This window comes from Eretmochelys imbricata, chromosome 1 (genome assembly GCF_965152235.1).
Source record: "Eretmochelys imbricata isolate rEreImb1 chromosome 1, rEreImb1.hap1, whole genome shotgun sequence".
Taxonomy (NCBI): domain Eukaryota; kingdom Metazoa; phylum Chordata; order Testudines; family Cheloniidae; genus Eretmochelys; species Eretmochelys imbricata.
The window spans coordinates 262795646-262815398 of NC_135572.1; the positions used below are offsets into that span (position 1 = coordinate 262795646).

The 19753-nt window shown below is 45.0% G+C and overlaps 1 protein-coding gene across 3 annotated transcripts in view; it reads right to left on the reverse strand.

The window, feature by feature from the left end:
- Positions 1-19753, reverse strand: part of LARGE1 (LARGE xylosyl- and glucuronyltransferase 1) — a 363903-nt gene that overhangs the window by 10358 nt on the left and 333792 nt on the right. For 2 of the 3 annotated variants that reach the window (XM_077829159.1, XM_077829168.1), the window contains 2 exons: positions 19265-19543; positions 4632-4778 (listed from right to left, as the gene is read on the reverse strand). In XM_077829159.1, the coding sequence (XP_077685285.1) occupies positions 4632-4778; positions 19265-19543 (426 nt within the window). Of the gene's footprint in view, positions 1-54; positions 265-4631; positions 4779-19264; positions 19544-19753 lie in introns of those variants that run through there. The other variant, XM_077829178.1, reaches the window with a different exon arrangement.

Genomic DNA, 19753 nt, shown 5'->3' on the forward strand with positions numbered 1-19753 from the left:
ATCTATTGAGAGAGACGAGGTAAGTAAGGGAAAATCTTCTTTTGGACCAATTTCTGTTGATGGAAGATACAAGATTTCAAGCTTCACAGAGCTCTTCTTCAGGTCTGGGCAAAAGCTTGCACATTCCCATCAACAGAAGTTGGTCCAATAAAAGATATTTCCTCACCTACCTTATCTCGCTCATATTCTGGCACCGACACAATTTTACCATCTGTTGGCCATTTGATGTCTTCAGGAAATGAGTTGGTAGTCTCAATCCAGGCCCTAGTGAAATAAACCACAATCATAACAGGTGTTTTAAATCTGATGTAGGATTGTGGGGAATGCAGCATTTTCCCTCATCCTTCCTCTAGCATTTTGAAAGTAGTAAGTAAGTAAGTAAATAAATAAATACATGCTTACTATTTAACAGTTGTAGTGATCTGAATTTTCAAAGCACCCTACAAATGACAGCTAATTAATTAATTCCTGCAGAGAATCTGGCTAGTGGTGCAGCTCCTGTCCATAATGCTTCCCCAGTGGCAACAGCAAGAGCAGAACATGAACCTGACCAGAGTTGTATCACTTTCCCTCTACAGCTATCCAGGGCCCCACTCACATAGTAATAGAGGCAGGAGCAGCAGCACAGGTATCCCCTGGGAGGCAGAGGGAGAGAGAGAGAGAAGAGAAAACCAAAAGGGAAGAGCAAAACAGGATAAAGAAGAGCACTAGAGAAAAAAATCAGGGAGGGAGCGGAGGAGACAAAAGCAAACTAGAAGGGAAGGTAGTGGGGGAAAAGGAGGGGAGAAGGTGAGTGAAAGGAAAGTGGAAACGCTGATTAAAGGAGGGAGGAGCTACATGCTCCCTGTCCAATCAATGTATTTCCTTGGGAGGGTCCAAACTGATGGATCAGAGGGTAGTTCATTCTCTAAGTCTATTCAGTTCTTGGTATCTCTGACTCAACAGCTGACTATAAGATGCCAATCAATGCAGCAGTGAGGGTGGTTCTGTGATGCGGCCACCTGTGCACAAGAAAATAAACTGAGACCAACAAATCGTGCACAGAAAATTCAGCTTCTTTAAAAGCACCTGAAATTCCATTGTTAGTGTCAGTGTTTTTCTCAATGTAACAGGGTCTCTAAATAGATCAAGGATTTTGCATTTGCTTCTTCAGCATGACTTAGCTCAATATGATGGGATCACATGGAGAAACCACACACATTGGCAGCTAAGAGAGTATAACAAGATAATAATCATATTATTGTGCTTCTGAATGAGGGGGGAAAATCTAGTTATTAAGTGGATGAACTCTGGGATCAGATATCATATTGGCTGGGAACACAATGCAATAACTGTGCAGTTGCTATATCAAGTGGATATTGTATCTTGTAGCAGATATGTCTGGTAAGGGAAGAGGGAGGTGGATGTGGGATGCTGAAATAAGGTCACTATAGACTGATTATGAAAGAACAATTGGGTTTGTAGCCATCTTTCTGATAGTTCAGGAATATATACATGCCAAAACTGGGTATTGGCTACAGGCTGACTATCTTGTGAAATTTTAGCTCTGCTGAAGTTATTTAGATACTGTTAAAAAGATCTCCACCCAAAAGACTCTACCGTAAAATGGTAATTTTTACCAGACATTTGTCACAGAGACATAGTAGTGAAATTCATCAGTCTTATTGTCTATTGTATCAGTAATATTGTCTCTTCGGCATGCAAACCAACATCCCCAGTTTTCTCATTCAGATCTTCATCCTCCAAGTACTTCAACATGTGCCTAACTTTAAGCACATGAGCAGTCCCATTGGCTTCAACGGGAATACTGATGTGGTTATGGGCTGAGGCCTCAACCAGTTTATCAGTTATTGCTGGTTACACTGTCTCAGTATGGTGCTTTCTTTTACCTTCTGTACCTTCATTATCCTTGTCAGAGTCCACCAGAAGAACAGTCCCTTGTCCTTGGGACATTACCCAGTACTAAGTAGATACATCTTGCCAAGGCACAGTAAAAACTAATTCCATGAAACAAAGCCAGAATGATTTCACAAGGTATTCCCCTGGTGCAAAGGTTTTTCACACAGCACCTCTTGGCAACCGTGAAAGCTTAAATGACTTTTTGTGTTTATGTGGATGTGTGTGTTTGTGTGTGTGTGTGTGTGGGCGGGGGGGGGGGTAGTTGTGGGAAGGATGTAATTGAGAGCCGCTTTGTATTTTTCAGCAGCCCAGAGGCAGAAAAGGTCACCATTTGGAAAAGAGGTGACAAAAGCAATTTCACTGAGGAAAAGATTGTAATCTAGCATGTGGTGTGAGGATCTGGGATGCTGCAGGCATGACCAGCAATCACTGTCACAGCAGTCCTCCTCCCAGCTCACTCCCGCTAGCTTGGCTTCAACTTGCAGCGTTATTAAAAGCACCTTGAAAATGTAGGTGGAAATGCTCAGCCCCGGTCCCAGCGGTTGTTGCCTGCTGATAGATTTGACCAATATGATGAGACAGAGATGATTAGGAGAGTGTTTATAAAATATGTCCCAAGTAAGTACATAAATGTACTGCAGGCCTGACATCTTTTCCCTGTTCTTATTCAGTCCTTACTCGGGTCAAATCCCCAATGAAGTTACAGGGAGTTTAGAAAGGACTTCAGGATTTGGCTGTGTGCATGCATGTAACATACGTATATACTATATAGCCTGAAGATGAGGTCCATAGTGGAGAATCACTACGGTGCAGGCTGAAAATGTGATTGTCAATGGAATATAAGATCTGAAGTAAAATCTTGAGGGTATTATTTCTCACTAGAGGTTATTTTTTCACCTAAGAGGGAAAGTTATTTTCTATAAACAAACCTCAAGTTAATCTATAAATTGCTATACAGTTAAGGAGCAATGGAAGGAGAGAGGAGAGCAAACTTTCCTCACCCCCTTGAGATTTTTTTCCTAGGGGCTGATATAACACCTCTATTCTTTCTCCTACCTTTCAGTTGCCTTGAGTTTCCTGTTTCCAAATGAATCACAGACAGTGGTACCATCAAAACAGTGTACTTCAGGGTCATATGAACCACCTGCTGTGGTGTCTGTAGAAGCAGCTGGCAAAGAAGTTGCTAGTGCACCTCAGAAGATGCTGCAGCTTAGCAACATGAAAGAAACCCACTGCAAGTGGAGAGGTATGGAATACAGGTAATGGGGGAAAAGCGGCATCTGCCACAAGAACAATTTGTGAGACGAGGAAAGACAAGGGGAAAGGAGAGGAAGATTTCCACTGAATAATAATAATAATAATACCACCTAGCTCTTATATAATGGTTTTCATCTATAGCTCTCACAGCGTTTTAACACAGGAGAGGTAAGCATTATTATCCCCATTTTACAGATGTGAAACTGAGGCACCGGGAGGTGAAGTGGTTTGCCAAAGGTCATCCAGCAGGTCAGAGCTGGAAATAGAACCAACTCCTGAGGCCCAGTCTGGTGCTGCACCCAGCAGGCTACACTGCACACTTTCTAGCTTTGTGGCACTTTCAAATTATCCACTCATCAAGCCTAGGTAAGTATTATTATTCTCAATTTACAGATGAGGGGACTGAAGCAGAGAAGGGAAGTCCAAGGCAGGGGTGAAAGTAACACAGAAGACTTACTGGTAAGGGGGCCCTGAAAGGGGCGGGACCTCAGGTGGAAGGGGTGGGGCGTCAGCCTCCCCCAGCCAGCCCATCCACACTGCCTGGCCCACGCTGCCCAGGGCTCTGGCGGCAATCTAAAAGGGCCTGGGGCTCCGGCTGCTGCTGTGGTAGCAGCAGCCGGGAGCCCCGGCCCTTTTAAATTGCTGGGCCCCAGGGCAGCTGCCCCTCCGTCGGTGGCCCTGCCGGTAGGACCTACTGGCCGGGCTGCCAATGGGAGGTGAGGCAAAAGGGGAAGCGATGTTAAAGTGCTGCCATGGCAGTGGTATGACATCAGCTGCGTACGGGCCGGTACCTGCGGCCACTTCTTACCGGTACGCCATGCTGGCCTATTTTCACCCCTGATCCAAGGCCACCGAAGGAGTCTGTTTCACAGATGAGTTTAAACCTCAGGTGTTCCTGCCTCCCAGTCTTGTATTCAGACCGACAAAACCACAATGTTTTTCCTTTGCATTGAGAAACATCATTTACTTGTCTAGCTGCTCACTAGCTTATAAAAGACCCATGACCATTCAGCCTTTTAAAAAACTGATCAATCAGTCAATATTGGGGCCAGCTGGTGAACAGTAGAAAACTATTTCTTGGTCACATGAATGGTAGTTACCTGGACTGTGCTTAGCCAACAAAGGGTATATTACACACTCGCTGGTTTAATGCTCTTGCGTGATTTTGTAATGCAATAAAAATGTCAAAAATAAAATGAGGCCAATTTAACAATAGGAGGTTAGACTAGAGGGAAGGGCAAAACCCTCAGGGAAATATTAGTAGATAACATGCAGGGTTTAAAGATGAAATACATGCACCAATCAAGCTGTTGGGGCACTAGATCACTGCCTTTTAATAAAGTGGGGGGAAACCTCAATACATTTCTTAATTGAACTACTGACTGGCCAGGGGAGAGGCAAGCCACATGTCCACAGATGAGCAAGAAGCCAAGGTTGATCACTGCTGGAGGTTCAGTGAAAGCGCCTTCTGTTACCTGAATGTGAAGAGGGTTCCCATGTCCAACATAGATAACAGCTCTGCTTTTGACTTGGGGAAGGAGAGGCGGTACCGAAGGGTCTCAAAAGCTGGTACGATCAGAGCTTTCTTGGTATTGGCCAAGTCTAGCTGGATGACAGACTTCCTGGCAGAGAAGAGCAATGAATACAAAGGGGAGAATTTTAACCTGGGCAAATCACAGGGCTTTTCATAATAAAGAACAAAGAGATCAAGTGGTGCATTCTACCATGGCACAGCTTTTTCTTGGTGTGGAGTAGTTTTCCTCATCTCATTTAACCCGTTGGTCTAGGAAAAAACTAAGCAATACATTGCTATGAAAGTTTGTAAACTCAAGGTGCATTTGGCTGACTGCCCAGTGATATAGGTCTATCTGAATAATAAATTTGAGTAGGTTCAGTTGCTTTTCCCTATAAGAGACATTCAGCTGAGTAAAGGCCAAATTCCTTGAACGGTCCTGTTTGTTATTACAGATTATGGAAATAACCAGCCAAGGAATGGCAGTTCTAAGCTGACACAATTTGGCCAGGACAGTTTGGGACTCTGTATGAGGAGACTGGTTACACTTCAACGTAATTAGTCTCTATGTTCCAAACTCTCTTTCACATTTACACTGGTAAAACCCAGGAATTTAGGAAGAAGTGGCAATTAATTCAGTCAGCATTTAGATTTTCTGACAATGAAAGCTAGGGAGAGCCCATCAGTAAAAGACATCCATTTCTTTAAGGCAGGGGTTTTCAACCTTTTTCTTTCTAAGCCTCCCTCCCCCCGACCCGCAACATGGTATAAAAACTCCATGGCCCAGCTGTGCCACAACTGTGTTTTTCTACGTATAAAAACCAGGGCCGGCGTTAGGAGGTTGCAAGCAGGGCAATTGCCTAGGGCCCCATGCCACCGTGGACCCTGTGAAGCTAAGTTGCTCAGGCTTCAACTTCAGCCCTGGTGGCAGGGCTTAGGGCCTCAGGCTTCACCGGTGGGGCTTCGGCTTTCTGCCCTGGGCCCCAGCAAGTCTAATGCCAGCCCTGCTTGGTGGACCCTCTGAAACCTGCTTGTGGCCCCCCAAGGAGCCCTGGACTCCTGGTTGAGAACCACTGCTTACATGAAAGATCAACTGTTCCAGTCAGACACTGTCTATGCCTTAGAGAAACACACTATAGTAGAGTCTCGATGGGAGTTTAGCTTCTGGTTTTAAAAGATTTAAGTTTTGAAAGTGCTTTGTTATGGTAATTTTCCAGTCTCCTGGTCTAAATTTTGTTCCCAACTTTAAAGGGAGAGTCACTGCTCAAACCCTGGGTACTTTTGTACCATTGCCCTCTACTGGCCCATTGAGCTGTTACTTTGTCATTGTTTTTAACACTTGTTTAGAGCTCGCACACCACGCAGACTGGGAGCTGGTGCCAATCTAAACGTATTTCACAACACACACACGCGTCCTCAAATATACCATGTGCCAAAACTGTTAGTCTCTGCTCAAGGGGAGGCCCATGTGTGGAGTAACAAGCTCAGAACTGAGGTGTGCTGTCAGATGCCGCAAATTAAGACTGAGGTCAATTAGCAGAACTGTGTGTATTATGATGATTATTTGTACTGTGGTAGCATTTAGTTCCCCCGCCCCATTGTGCTAGGCACACTGTACAAGTGCAGTACAAAGAGGCAATTCCTGAGCAGAAGAGCTGTGTGTATGTTGCATCCCTTTATCCCACCCTTTGTCTGTTTGCCTATTTTGACTGGGAGCTATTCAGGGAAGAACTGTACAGCACTTAGCACAATGGGGCCTTCATCCTGGGGACTTCAGACTCTGCTGATATACAAATAATTTTAACTGCACTATTAATTAATAATAGCAATAACAGAGCAATCTGGCATAACACCTGCCTGCACTGCACGCAGCTCTAACCAGAGCTATTGGGCCTTCACTTTCCTAAGTAACTAAAAAAAAAGAAAAGAAGTCACTGCTACCACAAATTGAATCTTACTATACTTGTCAGTAGAAATAACTCTGCCTCAATTTCCCTTTCATTATCTTTGCATTTCATATGAAACATCTGCCTCTCTCCCCATGTCAAACTCAGTTCCCCTTAATAGGATTTACTGTACTAACTTTTATGGTACTGCAATGAGCAACCAAGGACCATGTTGATAAGCGACAAACTATCTGCAGCCTTACGAGATGAAGGATTTGGGAACGCTGTCATAACATCAAAAGGGAACCAACAAGCCACTTTTCTTAGGTCCAGAATAGCAAGAATTCATTCCCACTGCATCGAAGGAGGAGGAGGAAAGGGTTGTTTAATAAAATTTGCATTTTAGGGAATTCATATTAACTTTGCGTCCTAGGATTCCCTATAGATCTATTCTATAAAATGAGGCTGTTCTCAATCAGCTTTCTGAAAATTTGCATTGTTTAAAGAGCCACTGCCACATTCCAACAAACTTTACAGAACTGAAGGATTTTATCAGCCTCCCATTAAAACTTTCCTGTACTTTTTCCTCTGTTTCGTTTCCCACCACTGCTAATGATCTGCATGTAGATGACTCCTTTAAACAGAGCTTCCTCAGCCTGTCAGAATCAGTGAGTGATGCCAAAATCCAGTGTTTATGACACGCCTAATGATTCTTCCCCCTGCTTTAACTTGCAGTTTCTTCTAGCCCCTCTCAGTATGGAAATCACACTAATTTAGTCTCACTGACACCATTTTAGGACTCCATGGGCTTGGTTCATCCCCTTGGTTCAGAGATGTGCTAACCTGAGCCAGCAGCCCAGGCTGCTACATCGCAGAGAGTTTCACCCCTGGGGAAGGGCAGGCAGTGTTTGCACTGATGTCCTTCCTTTGGTGTTTTGCCAGGAAATGGCAGCTTTAAATTATGGCTGTTGATATTATTTTTTATTTATAGGGCAGTAGCATCCAGAAGCCCCAGTCAGGGATTGAGGCCTCATTGTACTAGGCACTGTGCAAACACCAAAGAGCTTATGATCCAATTTCAGATATAATAAGTGGGTGTAACAAACAAAGAAGTATGAGGGAAAGAAGAGGGAGGACAAGGGTGACAGCAGCAGCACCATGTGGTGATGTAGAGGACATTGTCTGCATAACTAGATAGTTGCAGTGCACTCATTTCTTAAGTTATTAGATAGAAACAAAATAATATTTATATTGGTAATCCTTACAGCCATTGGCAGTGGGTCATTAACTGTAGGTATCGTTGCAGAGGAGGGACTTGAGAATGGGCTGGAAGGAGGCGAGGACAGTAGTTTTATGGACTGGTAGGGGAAAACATTCCATGCATAGGGGTGGCATGGAGGAAAGCAAAAAGGAACACACAAATGGGTGAAGGAGGCTGGAATCACTGACATGATGGACACGGTGGAGTCAATGCAAAAAGATGGAAGAGTGGTTAAATGGAGAGGGGAAAAGTTCTGAAGGGCATTAAAGATAAGGATCAGAAACTTGAATTGAATGCAGCAGCAGAAGAACCACCAGCGGAGATGCTCCAAGAGGGAGGCAACATGGTCAGCATGATCCCAGCAACAGAGCAGTGATACCATGGAATGAATGTTAGGGGGAGCTGAGGTGGGAATTAGGAAACCCAGACAGGAGGGGACTGCATTTTAGTCAGGACGGGAGTTGATGCTGGCCCGAGCAAGAGTTTTAGCATTGTGGATTTTAGAAATGTCCTGGTGGAGGCAATGCCATGATCTGGATATGGCCCTGATTTGTGAGGCTAGAGAGAGGGGGAGTAAGAGTCACAGATGACATCCAGGTTATAGGCCTGATTAATGGGGAGGATGATGGCACTGTCAGCTGTGACAAGGAGAGGGGGAAAAGTGAGTTCCATTTTGGACATGTTGAATGTAAGCGGATGGTAACACAGCCACAAGCAAAAGCCAGGGAGATAGGCCAAGGTATGGGACTGGATAGAGGGAGACAGGTCAACAGTAGAGAAGTAAATTTGTGAGTTATTTGCATAGAATAGGAATTGAAGTAATGTGAGTGGATGAGGTCCCTGGAGAGAGTTGGGCAGATGTTCCACCCTGGGATGCAGAAGGGGCACTACAGAGGGATACTTGCTGCTCCCTAATCCTGAGCTGCCTGGTCCCATTTCACGTTAGAGCTGTAGGGGAGGAGCTCAAATGTGCATAAAGTCTATAGAGGGCTTTATGCCATGGAGGATCGGGGGGAATAGACTTCCACTCTACCCTGCCTTCTCCCCAACTCACCAGAATGCCCCTTCCCCATATGAGGGGCCCGAGAGGACAGCTGGTGCAGAAAGCTGTGGAGCAGCCTCTGCTGTCTAACTTTGGCTGCCTTAAGTCCAATGAGAACTGGAGACCCTAGCCTGGCATATAGCAGGAGAAGACTAGGGAACCAAGGATGGAGCCCTGTGGAACGTCCACCAGAAGTGGGAGAGGAGAGGAAGAGGGCCTGTTAGGATATAGATATTCAGGCCAGTCTGTAAAGGCCTATACTCTAAGAATTTAGGTGTATTCTTATCACTTGGCTAGTTATAGAGGTATAAAAGAAAGAATCAAAATCACTGTCTGCCAGTGTAAGAGCCTTCTCTTACTGTGACAGTCTGAGGCCCTGTTCTTAGGCTAGGGCCTTTGGCTAAGCAGCAGAGGCAGCCATAAGCTGGGAAGCGACCGGTCACATCCTCACATTCCAAACTAGTCAATATGGGGCTGTTAGGAAGGTGATCCGATCTATCACCTCCAGAGAAAGGGAAGAGCCTAGAAGATGTAAAAGGAAATTTAGGTTGATAGTTTTCTGTCTGGCAAGAACTCACTTATCAATAGCTGGGATGTGAAATTCACATTTCTGTGTTTGTTCTATCACTGTAGTCCCCATTTCCCTATTGTTTGTCTGCATAATCTCTGTCTGGTTCTGTGATTGTTCCTGTCTGCTGTATAATTAATTTTGCTGGGCGTAAACTAATTAAGGTGGTGGGATATAACTGGTTAAATAATCATGTTACAATATGTTAGGATTGGTTAGTTAAATTTCAGTAAAATGATTGGTTAAGGTATAGCTAAGCAGAACTCAAGTTTTACTATGTAGTCTGCAGTCAATCAGGAAGTGTGGGTGGGGTGGGGGAAATGGGAACAGGGAATGGGGGTAGGAAATTGGAATCATGTTTAGCTAAGAGCAGGAACGGGAACAGGGCCACAGCTAAGGCTCTGTGGTGTCAGAGCTGGGAAGGGGGATACTAAGGAAGGAAACTGGAATCATGCTTGCTGGAAGTTCACCCCAATAAACATCGAATTGTTTGCACCTTTGGACTTCAGGTATTGTTGCTCTCTGTTCATGCGAGAAGGACCAGGGAAGTAAGTGGGTGAAGGAATAAGCCCCTTAACAGGGTCCACGGATTGAAACAATGAAGGAACAACCAAAGAGGATGGAGGGAAATCAGGAGTGATGTTCATGAACAGCCAGGGAGGACGTCGTTTCAAGGAGGAAGGTGTGGTCAGCTGTGCCAAAAGCAGTCAAGAAGTCAAGGAGGATGAGGATGGAGTAGAAGCCCTGTGATTTATTCATGAAGAAATTCTTAGTAACTTTGGTAACAGCAGTTTCAGTGGAGTGGAGGGTGGAAGCCAGACTGAAGGGATCTAGGATGGAGGTGGAGGACAGGAAACGGAGACTGCAGTTCTGGACAGCATTTTCAATTATTTCAGCAGTGATGAGGTGGTATTTAAAATGGCAGGGAGCATCAAGGTTGGGTGGAGGCCATAGCATGTTTGTATTATGAGGTGGAGGTTCCTGAGGAAAGGGGGCTGCTGACCAAAAATCTGAGGTAGAGTCGGGGCTAGGGAAATAAGGAGGTGGGAAAGGATGTAGTTGCTGGGGACGCAGGGGATTTGGGATACATGCAGAGCTCACAAAGTGCTTCTGTTCATCTCAAATCAACCAGACAGCGACAGTTGGTGCAGCACCAGAATTCTTCCCTGGATATCATAACCATTCCCTCTTTCATTTCCCCAGCCTTGCTGGTTTGTGAGCAAAGGACCTATCTTAACTCCCAAACATGGACAATATATCCCAACTCAGGGCAGCATGCTGAGCTACCACTAGTTCTTTAGCTGGCTTTTCCTTGCACTTGATATGCTCAGTTTAACTGATCAAAATATTTTTTCAATGTTAATTTTTCTAGCAGCACCATTCCATTACAATCTACCTATTTCATAGTCTGAAGTATATTCGATTTTCTTCCACCTTTTCGGTGGGCGTTGTGGTATTTGAATTAGAAAGATTTCAACCATAATTGTCACTGGATGTGTGTAATGGAATGCCAATAATAAATCTGGATATTTTGCAACTAACACTGGGGAAACTATTTAATTTGTGTACCGTTCTTGAGAAGGTATTTTCAGTTTTAATACCTCAGCATCTATTTTCTAATACCTATAATTTTCCCAAACACCTAAAACAAGGATATGTGAATTTGTGAAGACTTTCTCTTTGTTAGCATTGTCTAGAAAACCATTTCCCAGGCATCCTTGTGTGCAACCCCTATTGCACACATCTTTGTGTGCAATAGAAGGAAAGCTGTAGATGTGATATATCTTCATTTTAGTAAGGCTTTTGACACAGTCCCACATGACATTCACATAAGCACACTTGGGAAATATGGTATGGATGCGTGCATAACTGGTTGAAAGACCGTACTCAAAGAGTAATTATCAATGATTCACTATCGAACTAAGTGGATTTATCTAGTGGAGTCCCAATGGGGTCTGTCCTCGGTCTGGTACTATTCAATATTTTCATTAATGACTTGGATAATGAGTTCCACAGAAAAACCCAGAAGGAAATTAATAATTCTGTTTTCAGAGCATAGTTTGAATAGTGTGCAGTTATAGATGACACCAAGCTGGAAGGGGTTCCAAGTGCTTTGGAGGAGAGGATTAGAATCCAAAATGACCACGTCAAATTGGAGAATTGGTCTGAAATCAACAAGGTGCAATTCAATAAAGACAAGTTCAAAGTACTGCACTTTGGAAGGAAAAATCAAATGCACAAATACAAAATTGGGATTAATTGGCAGGGCAGTAGTACTGCAGAAAATGATCTGGGTCTCACAGTGGATCACAAATTGAATATGAGTCAACAATGTGATGCAGTTGTGGAAAAGGCTAATATAATTCTAGGGTGTATTAACAGGTTGTTGCATGTAAGACACAGAGGGTGATTGTCCATTTGACACTGGTGAGGCCTCAGCTGGAGTAGTATGTCCAGTTCTGGGCACCACACTTTAAGAGATATGTGGACAAACTGGAGAGAGTCCAGAGGAAAAACAAAAATATAAACAGTTTAGAAAACATGATCTATGAGGAAATGTTTAAAAAAAAAAAAAGGGCATGTTTAGTCCTGAGAAAAGCAGACTGAGTTGGAATCAGATAACAGTCTTCAATACGTGAAGGGCTGTTACAAACAGGATGGTGATCAATTGTTCTCCATGTCCTCTGACTGCTGAATCTGCAGCAAGGAAGATTTAGGTTAGATAATAGGGAAAACTTTCTATCTATAAGGATAGTTAAGCTCTGGAACAGGCTTCCAAGGGAGGTTGTGAAATCCCCATAGAATCATAGAATATCAGGGTTGGAAGGGACCTCAGGAGGTCATCAAGTCCAATCCCCTGCTCAAAGCAGGACCAATCCCCAACTAAATCATCCCAGCCAGGGCTTTGTCAAGCCTGACCTTAAAAATATCTAAGGAAGGAGATTCCACCACCTCCCTAGGTACACATTCCAGTGTTTCACCACCCTCCTAGTGAAAACGGTTTTCCTAATATCCAACCTCAACTTCCCCCACTGCAACTTGAGACCATTACTCCTTGTCCTGTCATCAGTTACCACTGAGAACAGTCTAGATCCATCCTCTTTGGAACCCCCTTTCAGGTAGTTGAAAGCAGCTACCAAATCCCCCCTCATTCTTCTCTTCCGCAGACTAAACAATCCCAGTTCCCCCAGCCTCTCCTCATAAGTCATGTGTTCCAGTCCCCTAATCATTTTTGTTGCCCTCCGCTGGACTCTTTCCAATTTTTCCACATCCTTCTTGTAGTGTGGGGCCCAAAACTGGACACAGTACTCCAGATGAGGCCTCACCAATGTCGAATAGAGGGGAACGATCATGTCCCTCGATCTGCTGGCAATGCCCCTACGTATACATCCCAAAATGCCATTGGCCTTCTTGGCAACAAGGGCACACTGTTGATTCACATCCAGCTTCTCGTCCACTGTAACCCCTAGGTCCTTTTCTGCAGAACTGCTGCCTAGCCATTCGGTCCCGAGTCTGTAGCGGTGCATGGGATTCTTCCGTCCTAAGTGCAGGACTCTGCATTTGTCCCTGTTGAACCTCATCAGATTTCTTTTGGCCCAATCCTCTAATTTGTCTAGGTCCCTCTGTATCCTATCCCTACCCTCCAGCGTATCTACCTCTCCTCCCAGTTTAGTGTCATATGCAAACTTGCTGAGGGTGCAATCCACACCATCCTCCAGATCATTTATGAAGATATTGAACAAAACTGGCCCAAGGACAGACCCTTGGGACACTCCACTTGATACCGGCTGCCAACTAGACATGGAGCCATTGATCACTACCTGTTGAGCCCGACAATCTAGCCAACTTTCTATCCACCTTATAGTCCATTCATCCAGCCCATACTTCTTTAACTTGCTGGCAAGAATACTGTGGGAGACCGTGTCAAAAGCTTTGCTAAAGTCAAGGAGCAACACGTCCACTGCTTTCCCCTCATCCACAGAGCCAGTTATCTCGTCATAGAAGGCAATTAGATTAGTCAGGCATGACTTGCCCTTGGTAAATCCATGCTGACTGTTCCTGATCACCTTCCTCTTCTCTAAGTGCTTCAGAATTGATTCCTTGAGGACCTGCTCCATGATTTTTCCAGGGACTAAGGTGAGGCTGACTGGCCTATAGTTCCAAGGATCCTCCTTCTTCCCTTTTTAAAAGATGGACACTACATTAGCCTTTTTCCAGTTGTCCAGGACTTCCCCCGATCGCCATGAGTTTTCAAAGATAATGGCCAATGGCTCTGCAATCACATCCGCCAACTCCTTTAGCACTCTCAGATGCAGCGCATCCGGCCCCATGGACTAGTGCTCGTCCAGCTTTTCTAAATAGTCCTGAACCACTTCTTTCTCCACAGAGGGCTGGTCACCTCCTCCCCATGCTGTGCTGCCCAGTGCAGTAGTCTGGGAACTGACCTTGTTCGTGAAGACAGAGGCAAAAAAAGCATTGAGTACATTAGCTTTTTCCACATCCTCTGTCACTAGGTTGCCTCCCTCATTCAGTAAGGGGCCCACACTTTTCTTGACTTTCTTCTTGTTGCTAACATACCTGAAGAAACCCTTCTTGTTACTCTTAACATCTCTTGCTAGCTGCAACTCCAGGTGGGATTTGGCCTTCCTGATTTCACTCCTGCATCCCCAAGCAATATTTGTATACTCTTCCCTGGTCATTTGTCCAATCTTCCACTTCTTGTAAGCTTCTTTTTTGTGTTCAAGATCAGCAAGGATTTCACTGTTAAGCCAAGCTGGTCGCCTGCCATATTTACTATTCTTTTTACACATCGGGATGGTTTGTCCCTGTAACCTCAATAAGGATTCTTTAAAATACAGCCAGCTCTCCTGGACTCCTTTCCCCCTCATGTTATTCTCCCAGGGGATCCTGCCCATCAGTTCCCTGAGGGAGTCAAAGTCTGCTTTTCTGAAGTCGAGAGTGCGTATTCTGCTGCTCTCCTTTCTTCCCTGTGTCAGGATCCTGAACTCGACCATCTCATGCTCACTGCCTCCCAGGTTCCCATCCACTTTTGCTTCCCCTAATAATTCTTTCCGGTTTGTGAGCAGCAGGTCAAGAAGAGCTCTGCCCCTAGTTGGTTCCTCCAGCACTTGCACCAGGAAATTGTCCCCTACCCTTTCCAAAAACTTCCTGGATTGTCTGTGCACCGCTGTATTGCTCTCCCAGCAGATATCAGGGTGATTGAAGACTCCTATGAGAACCAGGGCCTGCGATCTAGTAACTTCCGTGAGTTGCCAGAAGAAAGCCTTGTCCACCTCATGCCCCTGGTCCGGTGGTCTATAGCAGACTCCGACCACGACATCACCCTTGTTGCTCACACTTCTAAACTTAATCCAGAGACACTCAGGTTTTTCTGCAGTTTCATACTTGAGCTCTGAGCAGTCATACTGCTCCCTTACATACAGTGCAACTCTCCCACCTTTTCTGCCCTGCCTGTCCTTCCTGAACAATTTATATCCATCCATGACATGACAGTACTCCAGTCATGTGACTTATCCCACCAAGTCTCTGTTATTCCAATCACATCATAATTCCTTGACTGTGCCAGGACTTCCAGTTCTCCCTGCTTGTTTCCCAGGCTTCTTGCATTTGTGTATAGGCACTTAATAACTCGCTGATCGTCCCTCTTTCTCAGTATGAGGCAGGAGCCCTGCCCTCTCGCGCGCTCCTGCTCCCTCCCGGTATCCCACTTCCCCACTTACCTCAGGGCTTTGGTCTCCTTCTCCCGGTAAACCTAGTTTAAAGCCCTCCTCACTGGGTTAGCCAGCCTGCTTGTGAAAATGCTCTTCCCTCTCTTCGTTAGGTGGAGCCCGTCTCTGCCTAGCACTCCTCCTTCTTGGAACACCATCCCATGGTCAAAGAATCCAAAGCCTTCTCTCCGACACCACCTGCGTAGCCATTCATTGACTTCCACGATTCGACGGTCTCTACCTAGGCCTTTCCTTCCACGGGGAGGATGGACGAGAAGACCACTTGCGCCTCAAACTCCTTTATCCTTCTTCCCAGAGCCATGTAGTCCACAGTGATCCACTCAAGATCATTCTTGGCAGTATCATTGGTGCCCACGTGGAGAAGCAGGAAGGGGTAGCGATCTGAGGGCTTGATGAGTCTCGGCAGTCTCTTTGTCACATCGTGAATCCTAGCTCCTGGCAAGCAGCAGACTTCTCGGTTTTCCCGGTCGGGGCGACAGATAGATGACTCAGTCCCCCTGAGGAGAGAGTCCCCGACCACTACCACCCGCCTGGTCCCCATCCCCATCACTGGAGGTTTTTAAGAACAGGATAGACAAACACCTGTCAGGGATGATTTAGGTGTACTTGGTCCTGCCTCAGTGCAGGGGACAGGACTACATGACCTGTTGTGGTCCCTTCCAGACTTACGTTTTGATTACAGTGTAAATTGTTCAAACCCACCCAGAACCCTGGGTACATACCCACATCGCTAGCCCATGCCGGGGTCTGTGCTGCTGCATCTTCACTTCTATTTTGGGCCATACTAACTGTATTAAAGCTAGCATGGGTATGTCTACCTGTGTTACAATCACACCTTCAATTGCAGTGTAGACATTCTCACAGAAAGGTGAATAGCCTAATCCTAAACCCCCTCAATTGAATGGGAGTCTTTCCACTGACTCAAATGGGGCTCAGACCAGGCCTAAAGTGACTTGTCCAAGACTAATTTACAAGTCAGTGGCAGAGCTGAAGTTGGAACCCGAGAGTTCCCTGTCCTGTGCTCAGTCCATCAGATCATTCTTCCTCTCTGCAAAACCAACAAATACACCTGACAAATAAAACTAACAGCTACTTTGTGACGTTTGTCTCCCATTGAGCACAGTGTATGAACAGTGCAAGGTGGCCAAAAATATTTCACATTTCATGCTAGAGAGGGGCAGGTATAAATCCAGAGGAACACAGTGAGGATATACACTCCCAGTGTGTCAGTGGATGTGAGGAGTATATTTGAGACAGGTAAGCCAGGAGGGAACCTTCGCACTAGCCACTGCAGCTGTAGATGCTCTAGAGAGAGAACCTGTCTAGTTATTTCATGCTAAAAAACCTCTATGATGATTCAAATATAGTACTCACAGCTACTAAAAAGGAGCCTTTGGCTTTGGGGCAATGCTGAGGTGATCTGAGTGACAGATGACTGAATGCTGCGGGTGACAAAAGAATTCTACTCAGGACACACTATAAAGGTGACCTTAGTATTGTAAACTGGAAGTCTCTGAACTCTACATGTCTTTCTCCTCGTACTCTATAGTAGATGAAGGGAGGCGGGAAAGAGTTTTGATGGAGATCAAATGCACTGACGTGATCTTCTATAAACAGCTGTGAAAAATCTCAAATCTAGCTGCTGGCAACATACATCTAGAATAATGGCCAGACCTTCTCCATCTTGGGCCAAGCCATTGACACAGGGAGTTTCTGAAAGCGTACATTCATTATATCATTACATCTCCCCCATCCCATACTTCTTACCAGGTAGACTGTAGATATACAGTATGGATAAATCAATGTATTATCAGAGGGACTTTCCCTTTACAAGAGCCAGGCCTTAAGCATCATACATTATTTCTGTCAGCCTATTATTACTGTACGTGGTGGGACAGAAATGAATGCATGCATGGGCAGCCCTAAAGAACAATTTCTGCCATTCAGATATATATTACTAATCAACTACCCACAGAAGGTACTACTATGAACTCCAGTGAAGAAGTACACGGGGGTCACCATTGTTTAAAACAGGCTGGCAGCTTGCTATGCTATTTTGCTTAAAACTGCTCATTATTTAACAAAAAGCCCTTCACAAAATGCCCTTTTGTAAAGGGCCAGATTAGCAATTAGCAAGGAAGGTCAGATTAGCAATTCTGACTTTCCTGAGCAACAGGGAATCACAGTTAGAGTCTGACTGGTGTGAGAGCTGCATGAACATTTGTGGAGCATCACACACCAGCTGCAACTTTCAGTGGAAATCTTCTCACTTCCTAATGGCACCACTAGGTGGGGCTCTCCATTTAGTCATCTGAAGCAAATTCAAACTCTGAAAATGATTTCTATCCTTCAGCGTCTCAAGTATATTTCTCCACATTATCCTCCTGTTCCTCCTTTCTTCTTGCCTTTTAGTGCTGCCTTCCGTTACTGTACCTCTGAGCAGTGGGAAGGAATGAGGTGCTTTCTCTGGAACACATGCCAATGTCATAGCCATGGGGGCCTCTTTCAGAGCTCTAACTGGAGGTCAATCTACAGAAAGCATGGGACATGTATCGTATGAGACATAGGCACCAAAGAAAAGAAGAGCTAATAATAATAATCCTTTTGCGTGTCCTGAGAGGGTCATCCTGGGGGAAGGGACAGAATTGTTTTGTAATTCTTGCACCATAAAAGAGCAGAAGGAGACATTCTTAAAATAGGTGAGAAATACGGGGATAAACTGAGAGCTGACACCAGAGGGTGTAACTCCCTTGGTTTTAATGCAGTTAGGTGCATGTACACCCATATACAGATTTACAAGGTGACTGGGATAAAAGTAGGAATCAGATTGCATCCAAATGGTGCAGGGATCTTCTACAGCCAAACAGCTCACCTCATTGTGTGTCTGTGTGAGACGGAAAAAACTGAATGAGCTGTGAATTTGAGACGAACGCTTTCCTGCATCAATCCCATTCACTGAAATGTGTATTTCTCTTTATATTCAAAGAGCCCGGGCCTGTGCAATTAAACTGAATGTCTGCATAGTTAGAACCCTCGTTGGATGACTTTGATCAAATGTTACCAATTTTTGAGAGAGATGAAGAGCAAAGGAAAAATGAGATTTAATAGGGATTGAGAGTAGCAGCTGTGTTAGTCTGTATTTGCAAAAAAAAAAAAAAAAGGAGTACTAGTGGCACCTTGGAGACTAACCAATTTATTTGAGCATAAGCTTTTGTGAGCTACAGCTCACTTCATCGGATGCATCGTGAAGTGAGCTGTAGCTCACGAAAGCTTATGCTCAAATAAATTGGTTAGTCTCTAAGGTGCCACTAGTACTCCTTTTCTAGTAGGGATTAAGGAATTTAAATCCTTCTGTCTGACCAGAGGGTGTCCTCCTTGCCCCACACACTTGGCTCTGGTGTCAGCCTCTCTTTGCAGAGGGAAAAAGTCTCCATTAAAGGAGGCTGTGTTAAATGATCAGAGGTCCAGAGTTCACTCAGTCAAGTGTGTTCACATTCATTACTATACAATACACATTCAAGTCACCCCTTCCAATTTCAGTACACTAATTATTCTGCCTTGACAGGCTCTTGTCTTGCAATCACATATCAAACCTGCTTGGATCATAACCCCATTTCCAGGGTACAGTGCTGGGTTAACAGTACCTCATGCGGAGAACAATTTCAGTAACATTTTGCATGTTTTCTCTGTCACAGACATCCTAGAACCCTACACACTAGAGATGGAAAAGACCTAATAGGTCACCCAGCCCATCTCCCTGCTAACACAGGAAGCTACTACACATTTACTAGTGCTTGGTCCAATATAATTTTCAAATTGACAAGTAATGAGGGCCTTCCACCACTTCCCTTGGAACTATTCCCCAGTTTCATAGAGCTCACTGTGTGTCTCAGTTTCTCCTTTCTTCACTTCATCCAATTATGTCTAGTTATAGCCTCTTCTGCCACCCTAAATAATTCCTCTCCCCTGCTTGGTGTTCACACATTTCTAATATCCGAAGCTATTATGCTCCACTTAGGGCCTGACCCAACTGTTTCACTGTGGGGGGCGGGGGGAAGGGTGCGTGAACAGCCTCACCCTATATTTACCTGAGGTATTCGTAGAGTCCATACATGGGCAAGAAGTCAATGTCAGACAAGAACATGTATGGTGTGCTGATGTGCTTCATGGCCACATTCCGCAGGAGATTCACAGGATAGAACTGGCCCTCCTTGTACACTATATGGTACCCAACATTGCGTCGGCTCATGAGGACTTCCGAGCCCTGGGCGTAGCGCAGAAATTGTTGGGCCTCTGCATCAGAAAGATAGAGTGCCAGGCTGATTGGACCCTCCCAATGTTTGCAGATAGCTTCAAGCATCTGGAGCCTGAAAGAAGAAGAGGAAGAATCAAAAAAGGAAAACGGATATCTCTGGGACTCTTCCTGCCATAGGCCATGATGCTGCATGAAGGCCTGCACAGGTGGACTCCTGTACCTATGTGAAGTCCCACTGAAGTCAGTGGGGCTCTGTGCAGGTGCAGGGATCTGCCTGAGTAGTTTCACTTACAGGTGGGGGCCTTATGATCCAAGGTGGTGC